At 47.6% G+C, this 12,637-nt stretch overlaps 2 protein-coding genes across 3 annotated transcripts in view; both read right to left on the bottom strand.

Annotated features, from left to right (window-relative positions):
• LOC111970870 (sodium-driven chloride bicarbonate exchanger) overlaps nt 1-11,276 on the bottom strand; it is a 28,046-nt gene extending 16,770 nt beyond the window's left edge. Inside the window, exons 1-11 of one of the 2 annotated variants that reach the window (XM_023997601.3) lie at nt 11,125-11,276; nt 9,845-9,986; nt 9,601-9,761; nt 9,215-9,403; nt 8,018-8,106; nt 7,405-7,562; nt 7,131-7,218; nt 6,853-6,999; nt 6,363-6,457; nt 2,572-2,746; nt 2,082-2,215 (exon numbers count right to left, since the gene is read on the bottom strand). In XM_023997601.3, coding sequence (XP_023853369.2) covers nt 2,082-2,215; nt 2,572-2,746; nt 6,363-6,457; nt 6,853-6,999; nt 7,131-7,218; nt 7,405-7,562; nt 8,018-8,106; nt 9,215-9,403; nt 9,601-9,631 — 1,106 coding nt within the window. In that variant the 5' untranslated portion in view covers nt 9,632-9,761; nt 9,845-9,986; nt 11,125-11,276. The remainder of the gene's footprint in view (nt 1-2,081; nt 2,216-2,571; nt 2,747-6,362; nt 6,458-6,852; nt 7,000-7,130; nt 7,219-7,404; nt 7,563-8,017; nt 8,107-9,214; nt 9,404-9,600; nt 9,762-9,844; nt 9,987-11,124) is intronic. The other variant, XM_070445913.1, reaches the window with a different exon arrangement.
• LOC111970872 (T-box brain protein 1-like) overlaps nt 1-12,637 on the bottom strand; it is a 303,702-nt gene that overhangs the window by 262,851 nt on the left and 28,214 nt on the right. The window lies entirely within an intron of this gene.

Consider the following 12,637-nt stretch of genomic DNA (forward strand, 5'->3'; position numbering starts at 1 on the left):
GGAAGAATTTCCGTGGATGGCTTTTATTGGATTCCTCAGTCTTACTCTTTTTTATGAAGAATTTGGTCCAAATGGATGTTAGGTACTATATTTATTTAAGATTATATTGAATCCTATAAATTAAAACAGCCAATTTGGTGCAATCAATTAGCTTAATTTCTTCAGAGATCAAAAAATATTTCAACAAAAAAATGTTTCAGGAATGTTAATATATCTGTTTCTAACTACAGAAACAATTTCAGAACAATCTAAGAGTGGGTGGGGACATGCTTGACCAATGACATGGAATGAACCTAAGGATTCATCTCTATGACTTCACCAAATGTTCGGAAAACATTAAACTGACCGTACATTACATCGACTGGAACAAATTACATAATGTATTAATGTATGTCCCTGGGTTTACACATGGGATTATTCAGCCTACTGAATAATCTTGTGCATTACCGAAAAACTGGATAAACTGCCCATATTGCCCATCTTGCTTTGATGATGTAGCTAGTAACACTAAAGCTGTGTACAGGACTCTGTTTACTGTCTGTGTGTTGGCCCAAAAAAACTGGACTGTTTTGCACCTGCAGTATTGTAGTGAGTACTACTTACACTTACGAATGCTCCTTAACAAAGAACTACAATTTACTCCTACCACTACTAGTTCCATTAAGATTAGCGGTAGTTAGTGGGACTGTTCCATTAATGAGTACACTCTTAGAAAAAAGTTCCAAAAGGGTTCTTTGGCTGTCCCCATAGGAGAACCCTTTTTGGTACGACCCTTTTGATTCCATGTAGAATCCTCTGTGGAAAGGTTCTACATGGTACCAAAGAGTTCTCCGGGGGACACCGAAGAACCCTTTTTGGTTCTAGATAGCAGATTTTTTTCTAAGATATACTACAGGTTACGAGTACTAGTTCTAGTTTGTTGGCAGTTAAAGGAGTACTACTTCCCCCTATGAGTACTACAAAGTTTACTAGTTGCACTTACAAGTACTGGTAGTTAGAGGAATACTAGGTCCTCTTATGACTATTTGATCACTTACGAGTATTATTCCACTAACTAACATTATTCCATGACTTACGAATACTGGGTGAGTTTCTGCAGGTTGTTGTTCATGTTGATGGGGTAGTGTTCCCCAGGTGATGAGTTTCTCCAGGGCCTCGTAGATGAAGATGATGCAGATGAGCGAGGCGAAGGCCTCCTCTGTGAAGCGGGTGATGTAACAGACCAGGGAGCTAGCGTCTGTAGCCACCAGGACCAGGCAGAGGAACGCCGTCCACAGACCGATCAGGCCCTCAGGGAGAGGTAGGACAGGTCATAGTCCCTGTGGACAAACACACACACGTGTAACTTGTAGGACGCGAACCCCCCCCCCCCATATCCCCACTAGAGCCAACGTCTTAACCGTTAGACCAAAAGACATTCTTCATTTTTTATTTAACTAGGCAAGTCATGCCTAGTCATGCCTACATACATGGACACACACACACACACGCATGCGCACACACACGCACACACAATATGTGACTGCAATCCAAAGTGCGAGCGTGCATGAATGACTGGGTTCACAGAGACATGATTCAGCATGAGCCAGTCACTCGTGCACGCACTTTGACTCTGTCCAAATCTTTGCAGAGAGGAAATGGAGTCACTGACATGAAATATATTTATAGTGGAGCTGTCCATATGAAATGTCAGTGGTACAGTGCTACAGACACTGTACCTAACACTGTCTGCCAATATATTTCCAATTAGCCTGGTTCCAGATCTGTTCGCATATATAGCCATAGTCATAGTACCTGTTGACAAACACACACACGTGTAACTGGTGGGACGCGAACCCCCATCTCCCACTCGGAAGACCAACGTCTTAACTATTAGCCCAAAAGGACATTTCTTCTTGGGCCGAGGGTGTCACCGATTTTCACACGAGCGACACACACACACGGACACACACACACAACCTCAGAACAACCCGGATATTTAAAGTCTTCCCACATGCCAGGAACAATGTACTGTAGCCACGTCACAGTGATGAGAGCACCTAAGACAATGTGACAATGTATCTGAAATGGGACAAACTCACTTGCAGAATTTGAAGAGAATCTTCTCAAAGACTAGAACAGGGCCTGTGCTGCCTAGGATGGTGAGAGGCTGCCCAGCGAACAGGGAGTAGGCTATCCCCGTCATGGAGGCTCCGAACAGCGACTCAATTGCACTCTGGCCAAAAGGGGAAGTGACAGTAATGGGTTAATGGACCACAGGTTACATCGCACTTTCATAATAACTACACCTGTGAGTCTATGCAGTCTTTATTTGTTGAAGTTGGTTATCTACTAGGGGATACGGCAACCAAAACATAGCTATCCGTTTAGTTCAGCTTCATCAGGACACCATCGTGCTTACCTAACGTGTGAATATAAAAGTGCTTTATTGTTGTGCAGAACTCCGTCAGAAATGCAAAAACCAACAAACACATGAAGTAGGCCTTCAGAAAGTCTGTTCTTCTGCCATTCGTGATAACATGTTGTTAACGCAGCAAAGATGTGTCATGTAGTATGAGCGGTGTGTCTTACTATGCGTCCCTCGGTGGCTTCCCCCAGCAGTCCTCCGAAGGTGATGACAGGAGACATGCAGGCACAGTAGAGGAAAAGGAAGGAGGCCAGACACTGCAGGCTCAAAGCGTCCGTGTAGTCAGAYAGGTAGTGGGGCGCCTTGCGCTTGATGTCCATGAAGAACCCTCCAAAGAACCTGGAAACCACACACACATTAGCAGATGTACACGAGCACACACACACCACCTTAGTGAACCAGCATCAAATACCACATGAAGTAAAAAGGAGTGTTCCCTTTCAGTTTTCAGTTTCAATGGAAAAATGTATGCACCATAGTGTCACGCCCTGACCGTAGAGATCCTTTTATTCTCTATGTTTGTTTGGTCAGGGTGTGACTCGGGTGGGAAAGGCTATGCTTTCTGGTTCTTTGTTTTTGGCCGGGTATGATTCTCAATCAGGGACAGCTGTCTATCGTTGTCTCTGATTGGGAATCATACTTAGGCAGCCTTTTTTCCTTTTCTCATTTGTGGGTTGTTGTCTTTGGTAGTGGCATGTATAGCCTTACAGAGCTTCACGTTCGTTTTGTTGTTTATTGTTTGTGTTGGCGACATTTAAAATAAAAGAATGTACGCTTACCACGCTGCACCTTGGTCCGGTCATTTCCTTGACGACATTCGTGACAGAACAACCCACCACAAACGTACCAAGCGACGTGGCCGGGAGGAGCAGACAGAGTGGACATGGGAAGACATTCTGGAAGGAAAGGGATCCTGGACGTGGGAGGAGATCCTGGCTGGAAAGGATCGCCTGCCGTGGAAGCAGGTGGAAACAGCGAGGAAGGCAGAAGCAGCTAGTAAAGGTGCCCAGCGTTACACAGGGTCACGGCTGGCAAGAAAGACCGGGAGGCCACTCTCCCCCAAAATCTGGGGGGGCACACATGGAGGTTGGCGGAGCTAACTCCCTGTGCTCACGGTAGGGAGCGTGGTACTGGTCAGGCACCGTGTTATGCGGTGAAGCGCACGGTGTCTCCAGTGCGCGTTCACAGCCCAGTGCGCTCTGAGCCAGCTCTCTGTATGTGTCGTGCTAGAAGGGGCATCCAGCTAGGACGGATTGTGCCAGGACAGCGCTCCTGGTCTCCGGTGCGCCTCTTTGGTCCAGGGCATCCTGCGCCGGCTCTGCGCACTGTGTCTCCTGTGCGCTATCACAGCCCAGTGCGTCCTGTGCCTGCGCTCCGCACGTGCCGGGCCAAAGTGGGCATTCAGCCAGGATGAGTGGTGCCAGCTTTAAGCACCAGATCTCCAGTGCTCCCCCACAGCCCGGTTCGACCTGTGCCTGCTCCACGGACCAGGCCTCCAGTTTGTCTACCCAGCCGGGTGAGTCCTGTGCCTGCTCCAAGAACCAGGCCTGCAGTATGTCTCCCCAGCCTGGTGAGTCCTGTGCCTGCTCCAAGAACCAGGCCTCCAGTATGTCCACCTAGCCTGGTGAGTCCTGTGCCTGCTCCAAGAACCAGGCCTCCAGTATGTCTCCCCAGCCTGGTGAGTCCTGTGCCTGCTCCACTGGCCAGTCCGGGGCCTGCAGAGAGGGTCCCCAGTCCGGGTCCTGCAGCGAGGGTCCCCAGTCCTGTGCCTGCTCCACGGGCCAGTCCGGGGCCTGCAGCGAGGGTCCCCAGTCCGGGGCCTGCAGAGAGGGTCCCCAGTCCGGGGCCTGCAGTGAGGGTCCCCATTGAGAATCATACCCGGCCAAAAACAAAGAACCAGAAAGCATAGACTTTCCCACCCGAGTCACACCCTGACCAAACAAACATAGAGAATAAAAGGATCTCTACGGTCAGGGCGTGACAGTACCCCCCCCCCCCAAAGGTGCGGACTCCGGCCGCAAACCTGACACTATAGGGGAGGGTCCGGGTGGGCATCTATCTTGGTGGCGGCTCCGGTGCGGGACGCAGACCCCGCTCCACCTCTGGCTCCCCCCACTTTGGTGACACCTCTGGTGCGGGGACCCTCGTCACCGAACCCGGACTGGGGACCCTCGCTGCAGGCCCCCCAGTCTGGGGTCGGGACAGCTGTCTATCGTTGTCTCTGATTGGGAATCATACTTAGGCAGCCTTTTTCCTTTTCTCATTTGTGGGTTGTTGTCTTTGGTAGTGGCATGTATAGCCTTACAGAACTTCACGTTCGTTTTGTTGTTTATTGTTTGTGTTGGCGACATTTAAAATAAAAGAATGTACGCTTACCACGCTGCACCTTGGTCCGGTCATTTCCTTGACGACGTTCATGACACATAGTGTTTTTAAATGTTTATTTTTTTTAACACATTCCCACAGGCCACACACTAGGAGGAGGGTTGGAGAGAGGAAACATTCTGATGTTAGAGGAAGCACATGGCGTCCTAGCCAGAGGCGGTTGCCGGGGTAACGGTGGGCATGACTGAGTGGTAATTCATCCGAGCGGGGATGGATGCTACGCTGTGGCCCTCCGGGAGATCATAGCTCACAGCAGAACTGGGCTGCAGGCCAATCTACTKTACACGTCAGGATGAGTTCCTCAGAGACCTACTGTAGCAGGGAGCATCTCTTACAACTACATCACTTCAAAACCCACGACATACAGTATCCACTTACTACAACTACACATAGCCTACTGCCTCCCTCTAAATATACTGTATCACACTACTACAGCTTCCTCCTCACGTTAGATACACTCTACTACACTACGGTAGATACCCAGAACACATGACACCTRCAATAAAGTATTGTTAATAAAGTTGTAACATTGTATTGTGAGTGTCCGTCAGTACTCATAAGCTACTGCTAATAAGATACTAATACTTCATGATTTCATACATTATTTTGCACTGTTAAGTATTTATTAGGCATTTTCAGAGATTAGGCAACACTTTATTTACAGGATCAAAATGCTTACGAGCGAATGCTGTAGGCTATTAACTATTGAACTAATTATCGCCTATAAAACAGATTCAGGTCAGCACTTAGTTAATGCACACTTAGTGCTCGTATTATAAGTGGACATGTTACATGACGAACTAATAATAGCTTAATAAAATATTCAAAATCGGCTCTTAGTTAATGCACACAGTTAGTGCATTATATGTGGACATCAAATTGTACAATGAAGTGTTACCAAAATAGCTAAAGTGTTTTCGCCAGGGTTGTCGAGGCACATTTTAATAAGTGATGCTGGTCTTATGTAGGAAAGTATGCATGGATGATTCCAAATGCATGTATCACAATGAATCAACCACAGCTCGTTTTGTGAACGCAGAGCTTGAGGAACAAGAGAGACCCATAAGGATGTGTGTTTTTTTTTAAGGGTGGCTAGATGTACTGCTGGGGACAGTGAGAGCCGGAGAGGAGACAAACAGGGGACTGAAAGACAAAGACAGAGAGGACCAAAGATGGTCCACAGTGCTGTAGATCACACTCACAGTGCTGTAGATCACACTCACAGTGCTGTAGATCACACTCACAGTGCTGTAGATCACACTCACAGTGCTGTNCACAGTGCTGTAGATCACACTCACAGTGCTGTAGATCACACTCACAGTGCTGTAGATCACACTCACAGTGCTGTAGATCACACTCACAGTGCTGTAGATCACACTCACAGTGCTATAGATCACACTCACAGTGCTGTAGATCACACTCACAGTGCTATAGATCACATTCACAGTGATGTAGATCACACTCACAGTGCTGTAGATCACACTCACAGTGCTTGCCGGCCTAATCTCAGCCCAAACACACACACCACTTCCCTTCAACTTACAACCACCACACACACACTCAAACCTACCTTCCTGTGCGCTGTAGCTCTGGGCCTCCATGGCCACCAGGTTCCTCTGCTTCTCCCAGATCTCCGTTGAGTAAAGGAGGGACCTTGCGCTTTTCCTGTGTGGTAAAGAGTTCAGAGGTCAGATGGAAAATACATATTTATTTGCCAAAAATAGCTATATAATTTATTTTCTCCACTAGTAGGAATTGGCCTAAAATAGCCTGTCAGGCAAAACATTCCTTCCAACAACACAGGACTGATTTTTTAAGGACAAGCCGCCTGGCACGTACCAAAAACAGCTGATAATAGAAAAACAAAACAAATGGATTCGGAGGGAATTAGAACACGTCCTTGGGGTACACCAGCCGTTAAATCCGAGCACAGTTCAGATTGGGTTTAGCCAGTGATGCAGTTGGAAGCAAACTAACAGACGATGGCACAGGGTCAGAGCAACTCAAAATAAGTCTCTGGTTAGGGGTGATGTCATAGACACCACCAGGAAGAGGCTCACCTGAGAGGGCACGTTTTTGGGCGGCTCTATCCTGATGGAGGGGTCCCACTCCCCAGGTGGCAACACAGTCACCTGGTCCAGGAACTCATCGATGCCGGCCACCAGGTCGTTCCTGTCCTTGGCTTTATACGCCACGTCATGGAACACCTGGGAGGGGGCAGAGAGGGAATGGGGTTAACCTGTATGCGTCATCATGAGGTGTTATTAAACTTGGCTAACATAACCAAAGGCCACGCATGGAAAAGTACACACAGGACTCCTGCAACGTGGCTACTTACCTCGTCTGTCATCAGAGTTGCGATGGATCGGCCAATCTCATGGTACTGTGGTCCTTTTCCCAGAGGCCCCAGCAGAATGAACAGGAACCTGAGGGAGAACACAGAAGAAGGTTTTAACCATGGTTTCACCTGAATAGAGTGCATCCACTCAGGAACGTACTCAATGCAAAAACACCAATCCCAATTTAGTTACGAACAAATAAAATTCATAGTATTAACCGCAATCATCATTAAACAACAATATTTTAATAAAATGAGAACGTGTGTGTCTGACCTGGTGGTGATGGGGACCTCAGCCAGGCCGTTGAGCAGCACGGCGGGACACAGACGGACAAAGGCCACCACGGGCTGCTCCAGGAACTCTAGCTCCCCCACCAGGACGTTGGATGCCTCTGCACCGGGGGGAATCTTCTTCATGAAGTGGAGGTCAATCTACAGACATGATAATCCTATTTAGCTAATAGGAGATAGAAAAATATGCTAAATAGGGTCGACTGAAATGAGGGCCAGGGGATCATGGATAGGCCCACTGAGAAATCTGTCATATATAGGCTACAGCAGATGTTTGGCTAGATACTGGGTTGTGACTAGAATCAGTGGGTTTATTATTCACTGAGCTACAGAGAAATGGCTAAACGCTTTGAGTGGGTCACACAGCATAGTAAATGCACTGGTCTAACACATACTAACTGGTGGTTAGCATAGTCACAGTAATGTAGCTCCTTGCTAATGTACTGTATGTCGATGAAAAGTAGCATTGTGCTTAGTGGAAACGTTTGGGTGACCTGGTAGCCTGGTAGCCAACCTTGGTATTACAACAACCATAGGAGTTGGCTATACGGAACATAGAAATATGGTGCAACCAGGCTAGATGAGTGGGGACTTACCTTGCTGAAGTCCACATGGCTGTTCTCCCGACTGACATGTTCCTTGCCCTCTGTGGTGGCTGGCTGGGACTGGGGAGAGACTGTCTGACCTGGGAGACATCAGGACAGGAGAGAGCCAGACTGTTAGTCACTCTCACTGGACAACATCCTGCACAGTATTCAGATTAAGGCTTTCAGTGTAACACTATAATCTAGATGAAATTCATCAATTGATTAATCCTACCTAGATTAATGAAGGAATGAGGCCTTGACGATAGTCTTTGTGATCAAAGCGATGCACTTTCTACGTTGAATTTGCATGTAGTACTATTTTACTTTTGAAGGTTTGGTACTGCCCAAGAGGTTAGAGAAAACACGTGGAGATTATTAATGGATGTACAGGAGGTAATGAAGTGGATTTATGATTGGTTTTGGTATTTGTAACATCTAAATGAGTTCCATTTGAGAAAAGCCCAGTCTCAGACTAGACTATAGGCGTCCTGGCTCGTTGCCTGTATAGATCTCCTCGTCTGGGTCCATTGTTGGGATAGGGCAGTAACCCTGGGCAACAGCCTGGTGGAAGCTGAAGCAAACTGTGCTCTGCTTAGCTCTACAAGGCAGGGATTGGCTGTCTGGATCTGAGTGGAGGCGGCCACGTCAGGGGTGCTTTGACGGGGTGGGTCTTACAGATGGGGAAGGGGTGGTGGTGGAGGTGGAGGTGGACACACATGGAGGGCAGCACACACACAGAGGCCATGGCCGGCAGGAGAAGGCCTGTCTGAAGGTTCTGTCTGCGTGTGTTTGTGTCAGTCTTGGGGGGTGTCTTCGTCTTAAAGGTGCAAAAGAGGAGGGAGCTGTCGACTGGATGTGTAAACGAACACACAAACATGCACACAGACACAAGCAGACATATATATACACACATATATACATGCAAACAACACAAACACACACACACACACACAAAGACACACACATACATAAAGACACACACTCACAGACACACACACACACACCCACACAAAAGGAGAGGATGTAGATAGTAATCAGACAACACAGCAAGTTACACAGAGACAATACAGCACAACAATCAGAAAAGCCACAATACTGTGGTTGGTGTGTGATTGGTTGGTGTGTGATTGGTTGGTTGGTTGGTGTGTGATTGGTTGGTTGGTTGGTGTGTGATTGGTTGGTTGGTTGGTTGGTTGGTGAGCTCACCGTTCTTGTCCATGGAGTGGGGCTCGGAATGCTTCTTGCCGATGTCGGCGAAGGAGCGTACGATGGGGATGCGGTTGGCCAGCTTCTTGTGGTTCTGGTGGTGGTGCTGCTTCAGGAGCGCCTCCCGGATCCTCCTCCTCACGTCCTCCCCCACCGCGCCCGACACCTCATGCTGGTCCAGGACCATATCTGAGAGAACACACACATAGATTGGTTAGGGGTTGACTGCCTTGCTCAAGAGCACAACGGCAGTAGTTGGCACCTGATATTCTAACTCCAGTAACTCTCCAGTTGCAGACTCATTCCCGTCAGATTTTCCCCGTCGACCCTCGGATTTGAACCGGCAACCTTCTGGCCACCCTCCAATCCAGCGCCACTCTACGTACCGGCGATCTCCTCCAGTGAGTTGGCTCTCATGTCCAGCAGCACGGTGCCGTTGAGGATGCAGCTCCTCAGTTCAAACAGGCTATGAAGAGACAGGGTGGCTACGTAGGGCTTGCTCCAACGCTCGCCTCCATCCTCCACGTCCTCCTCAAACTTCAGCCACCTACACACACAAACAGATACGCATAAGACAAAAACGGACACCTGATTGGCTGTGGAGCTGAAGCGGGTCGTGCGATTGGTTACCTGGCGGTCTCCTTCCACTCTGCGTCCTCGCCCTCTCTCAGGCAGATCTCATCCAGCTCAGTGAAGAGGGCGTGAGATATGTGCTCCTCATCACCATCCTCTGTCCCCAGCAGGAACTGCACCCTCTGGGCAGGAGTGTCTGCTGTAGAGGGGTAGTGGAGGAGGAGGAGAGAGTTGGGGGGGTGGAGAGGGGGGAAGAACGGGAGAGGGTGGAAAATGAGAAAGAGGGTGGAGAGAGAAAGAGAGAAAGAGAGAGAGAAAGAGAGACAGATAGAGAGAAAGCGAGAGAAAGAGAGCGAGAGAGAAAAAGAGAGAGATGGAGAGAAAGAAAGGGATAAAAAAGAGAGAGAAAGAGAGAGCGAGAGAGAGAGAGGAGTGCAGAGAAGTGGTGTGAAGAGACACCAATCAATGTAGCCTGGGTGCCAGTCTGTTCTGCACTCTTGCCAACGATCTGGCCTCGCGGTAATATCAACGGTCATTATGCAGATGGATTTTGTGCGGGGTCACCGATTTAGTTTAAGAAATTTGACATGAGCTAGCAACTATTTGTCAGGATAGACAAATAGCAGTTGCTTAGCAACTTGAGAAAAAAAAGGATTTTAGTCCAAAGTGATATAATTCCAATATTTGCATAACCCTTGTATATTTGCAGAACCATTGCGTTATTGAATCAGGATCACATCTTCTGTTCTCTTTTGGCTCATTAATGATAGTTGGCAAGAGCACACAGAGATCTGAGACCTGACTAGTGTCAATGACAGAGAAACAAGAACAAATGACAAGTCACACATTTTCACTGGGAACATTTTGTCAGTACACTGCCCCCATAGACTTACAGTTCACTCTTAGATAATTTTTTGGGGATGAACCCTTGTTGGTTCAAGGTAAAACCCTTGTTGGTTCCAAGTAAAACCCTTGTTGGTTCCAGGTAAAACCCTTGTTGGTTCCAGGTAAACCCCTTTTGGTTCCAGGTAAAACCCTTGTTGGTTCCAGGTAAAACCCTTTTGGTTCCATGTAAAACCCTTGTTGGTTCCAGGTAAAACCCTTTTGGTTCCAAATAGAACCGGTTTGGGTTCCATGTGGAACCCTTTCCACAGAGGGTTCTGCATGGAACCCAAAATGGTTCTACACGGAACCAAAAAGGGTTTTACATTTAACCAAAAAGGGTTTTCCTATGAGGACAGCTAAAGAACCCTTTTGGAACTCTTTTTCAAAGAGTGTTGTTTGGTCACATTTTCACAGGGAACCTTCTTTGCAGCACACTCCCCCCATAGACTTACTGTGGGAGGGTGATTCTCTGCCATCGCCGTCCACCCCAGATTCCCTCTCTTTGGATCTCTTCCTGCTGTTTTTGTTGTGGCCGCCATGGTGACGGTGACGTCGGTGGGACTTCCTCCCCAGGGGAACATGGACCCCGATGTAAAGAGTCCGGTGGCCTGGGGACACGATGAAAACGTGGCAAACTATAATCCCTATAACCCCAGAAATGTAGGGCCTACAACCACAGGGCCTACAATAAATGCATTTACTAAAATGTACTTTTAAAATGTGATGCATTTGTTAAAACGCATGGCCCTGATGGAAGAAAAAAAATAACTTAGGTCAGATTCACACAAAATAAATGACAATTTAGTGTCAGATGGAAATGAAATACTGAATCACTGCAATGATAACACACCCTTTCGCACTCTCTCTCGTTCTCACCCCCCCTCCATCTTTCTCTCTCCCTCGTTATATGCCACACTCTCTTCCCTGTTCCTTACTCTCTCTCTCTGCCATGGTGAGCATAATCTATTCTGACTCCAATGCTGAGCTAGAACAACCAAAATGGCCTGCCCTATAGGTCTCAAACCAACTCTGGGAGAGCTAGGGTGCACATGGTGACATGGACAAGACCCTGGCAACTCATCTCTCTGTCATATCTCTGTCCCTACCTCCAGGCTTGCTCTAACAGCACTACTCAGTGGAAGTACTGTTTAACAAAAACAACCATGCCCAGAAACTAAGGCAGTAAGTCAAGGACAGGATGATTCTAGCAATATGTCTCCCTGAAACGTCATGTGTGACAGCCTTAGCGTGTGGCCTGTTACAGTCACAACAACAACAACAACAACAACAAAATGAACCTCTGAGTCAGCCGGCAACACACTAACATCAACAAAACATCTAACATGGTATATCACAGTGCAATAGAGTATATCTCCCTTTGAATGTGTGGTAGAGACTATTATGAAAGACAATAGGGCAGCCTAGGACATGCCTGGTTGAAACACTGAGGACCCCGGAGGACCCTGGCTGCAGCTTACAGTCTGTGAGTCAAGATGGGAGGTTTTCTCTAAAACATCCCTCACGCCTGTGAACTTCCGGGTGTGATGGAACGTCTGTTCTCTCCCATCCTGCTCTCTGTGGCATGAAAGTGGCACACGTATTAAACATTATTGCGTTTGTGTGTGTGTGTGTATTCCCTGTTTTCACTACAGTGTCCTCTCTCACAAATCCATAGGGTCTCCTTATGGGGTAGCAGGGAATACTACTCCTGAGCAAATACAGTGTCACAGCGACACAGAGTGTCAAAGTCACTGGTGCATTCCAGTTTTCTTAACCTGCTCTCCGGTCCTTGTCTACTTGCGTCTCTCCTTCCACCCATAAGTGATATGAAGTCACAAGACTATGTAAAAGCAGAATAGGGTTAGGTAGAGGTGGAGACAAGGGAGGAAGCAGTTTAGACTAATTGAGATGCATCCCTTAAACTGTTAATGTTGACACCTTCAGCTCCTCCTTCTCAAAGTTGGT

This window comes from Salvelinus sp. IW2-2015, linkage group LG12 (assembly GCF_002910315.2).
Source record: "Salvelinus sp. IW2-2015 linkage group LG12, ASM291031v2, whole genome shotgun sequence".
Classification (NCBI taxonomy): Eukaryota; Metazoa; Chordata; class Actinopteri; order Salmoniformes; family Salmonidae; genus Salvelinus; species Salvelinus sp. IW2-2015.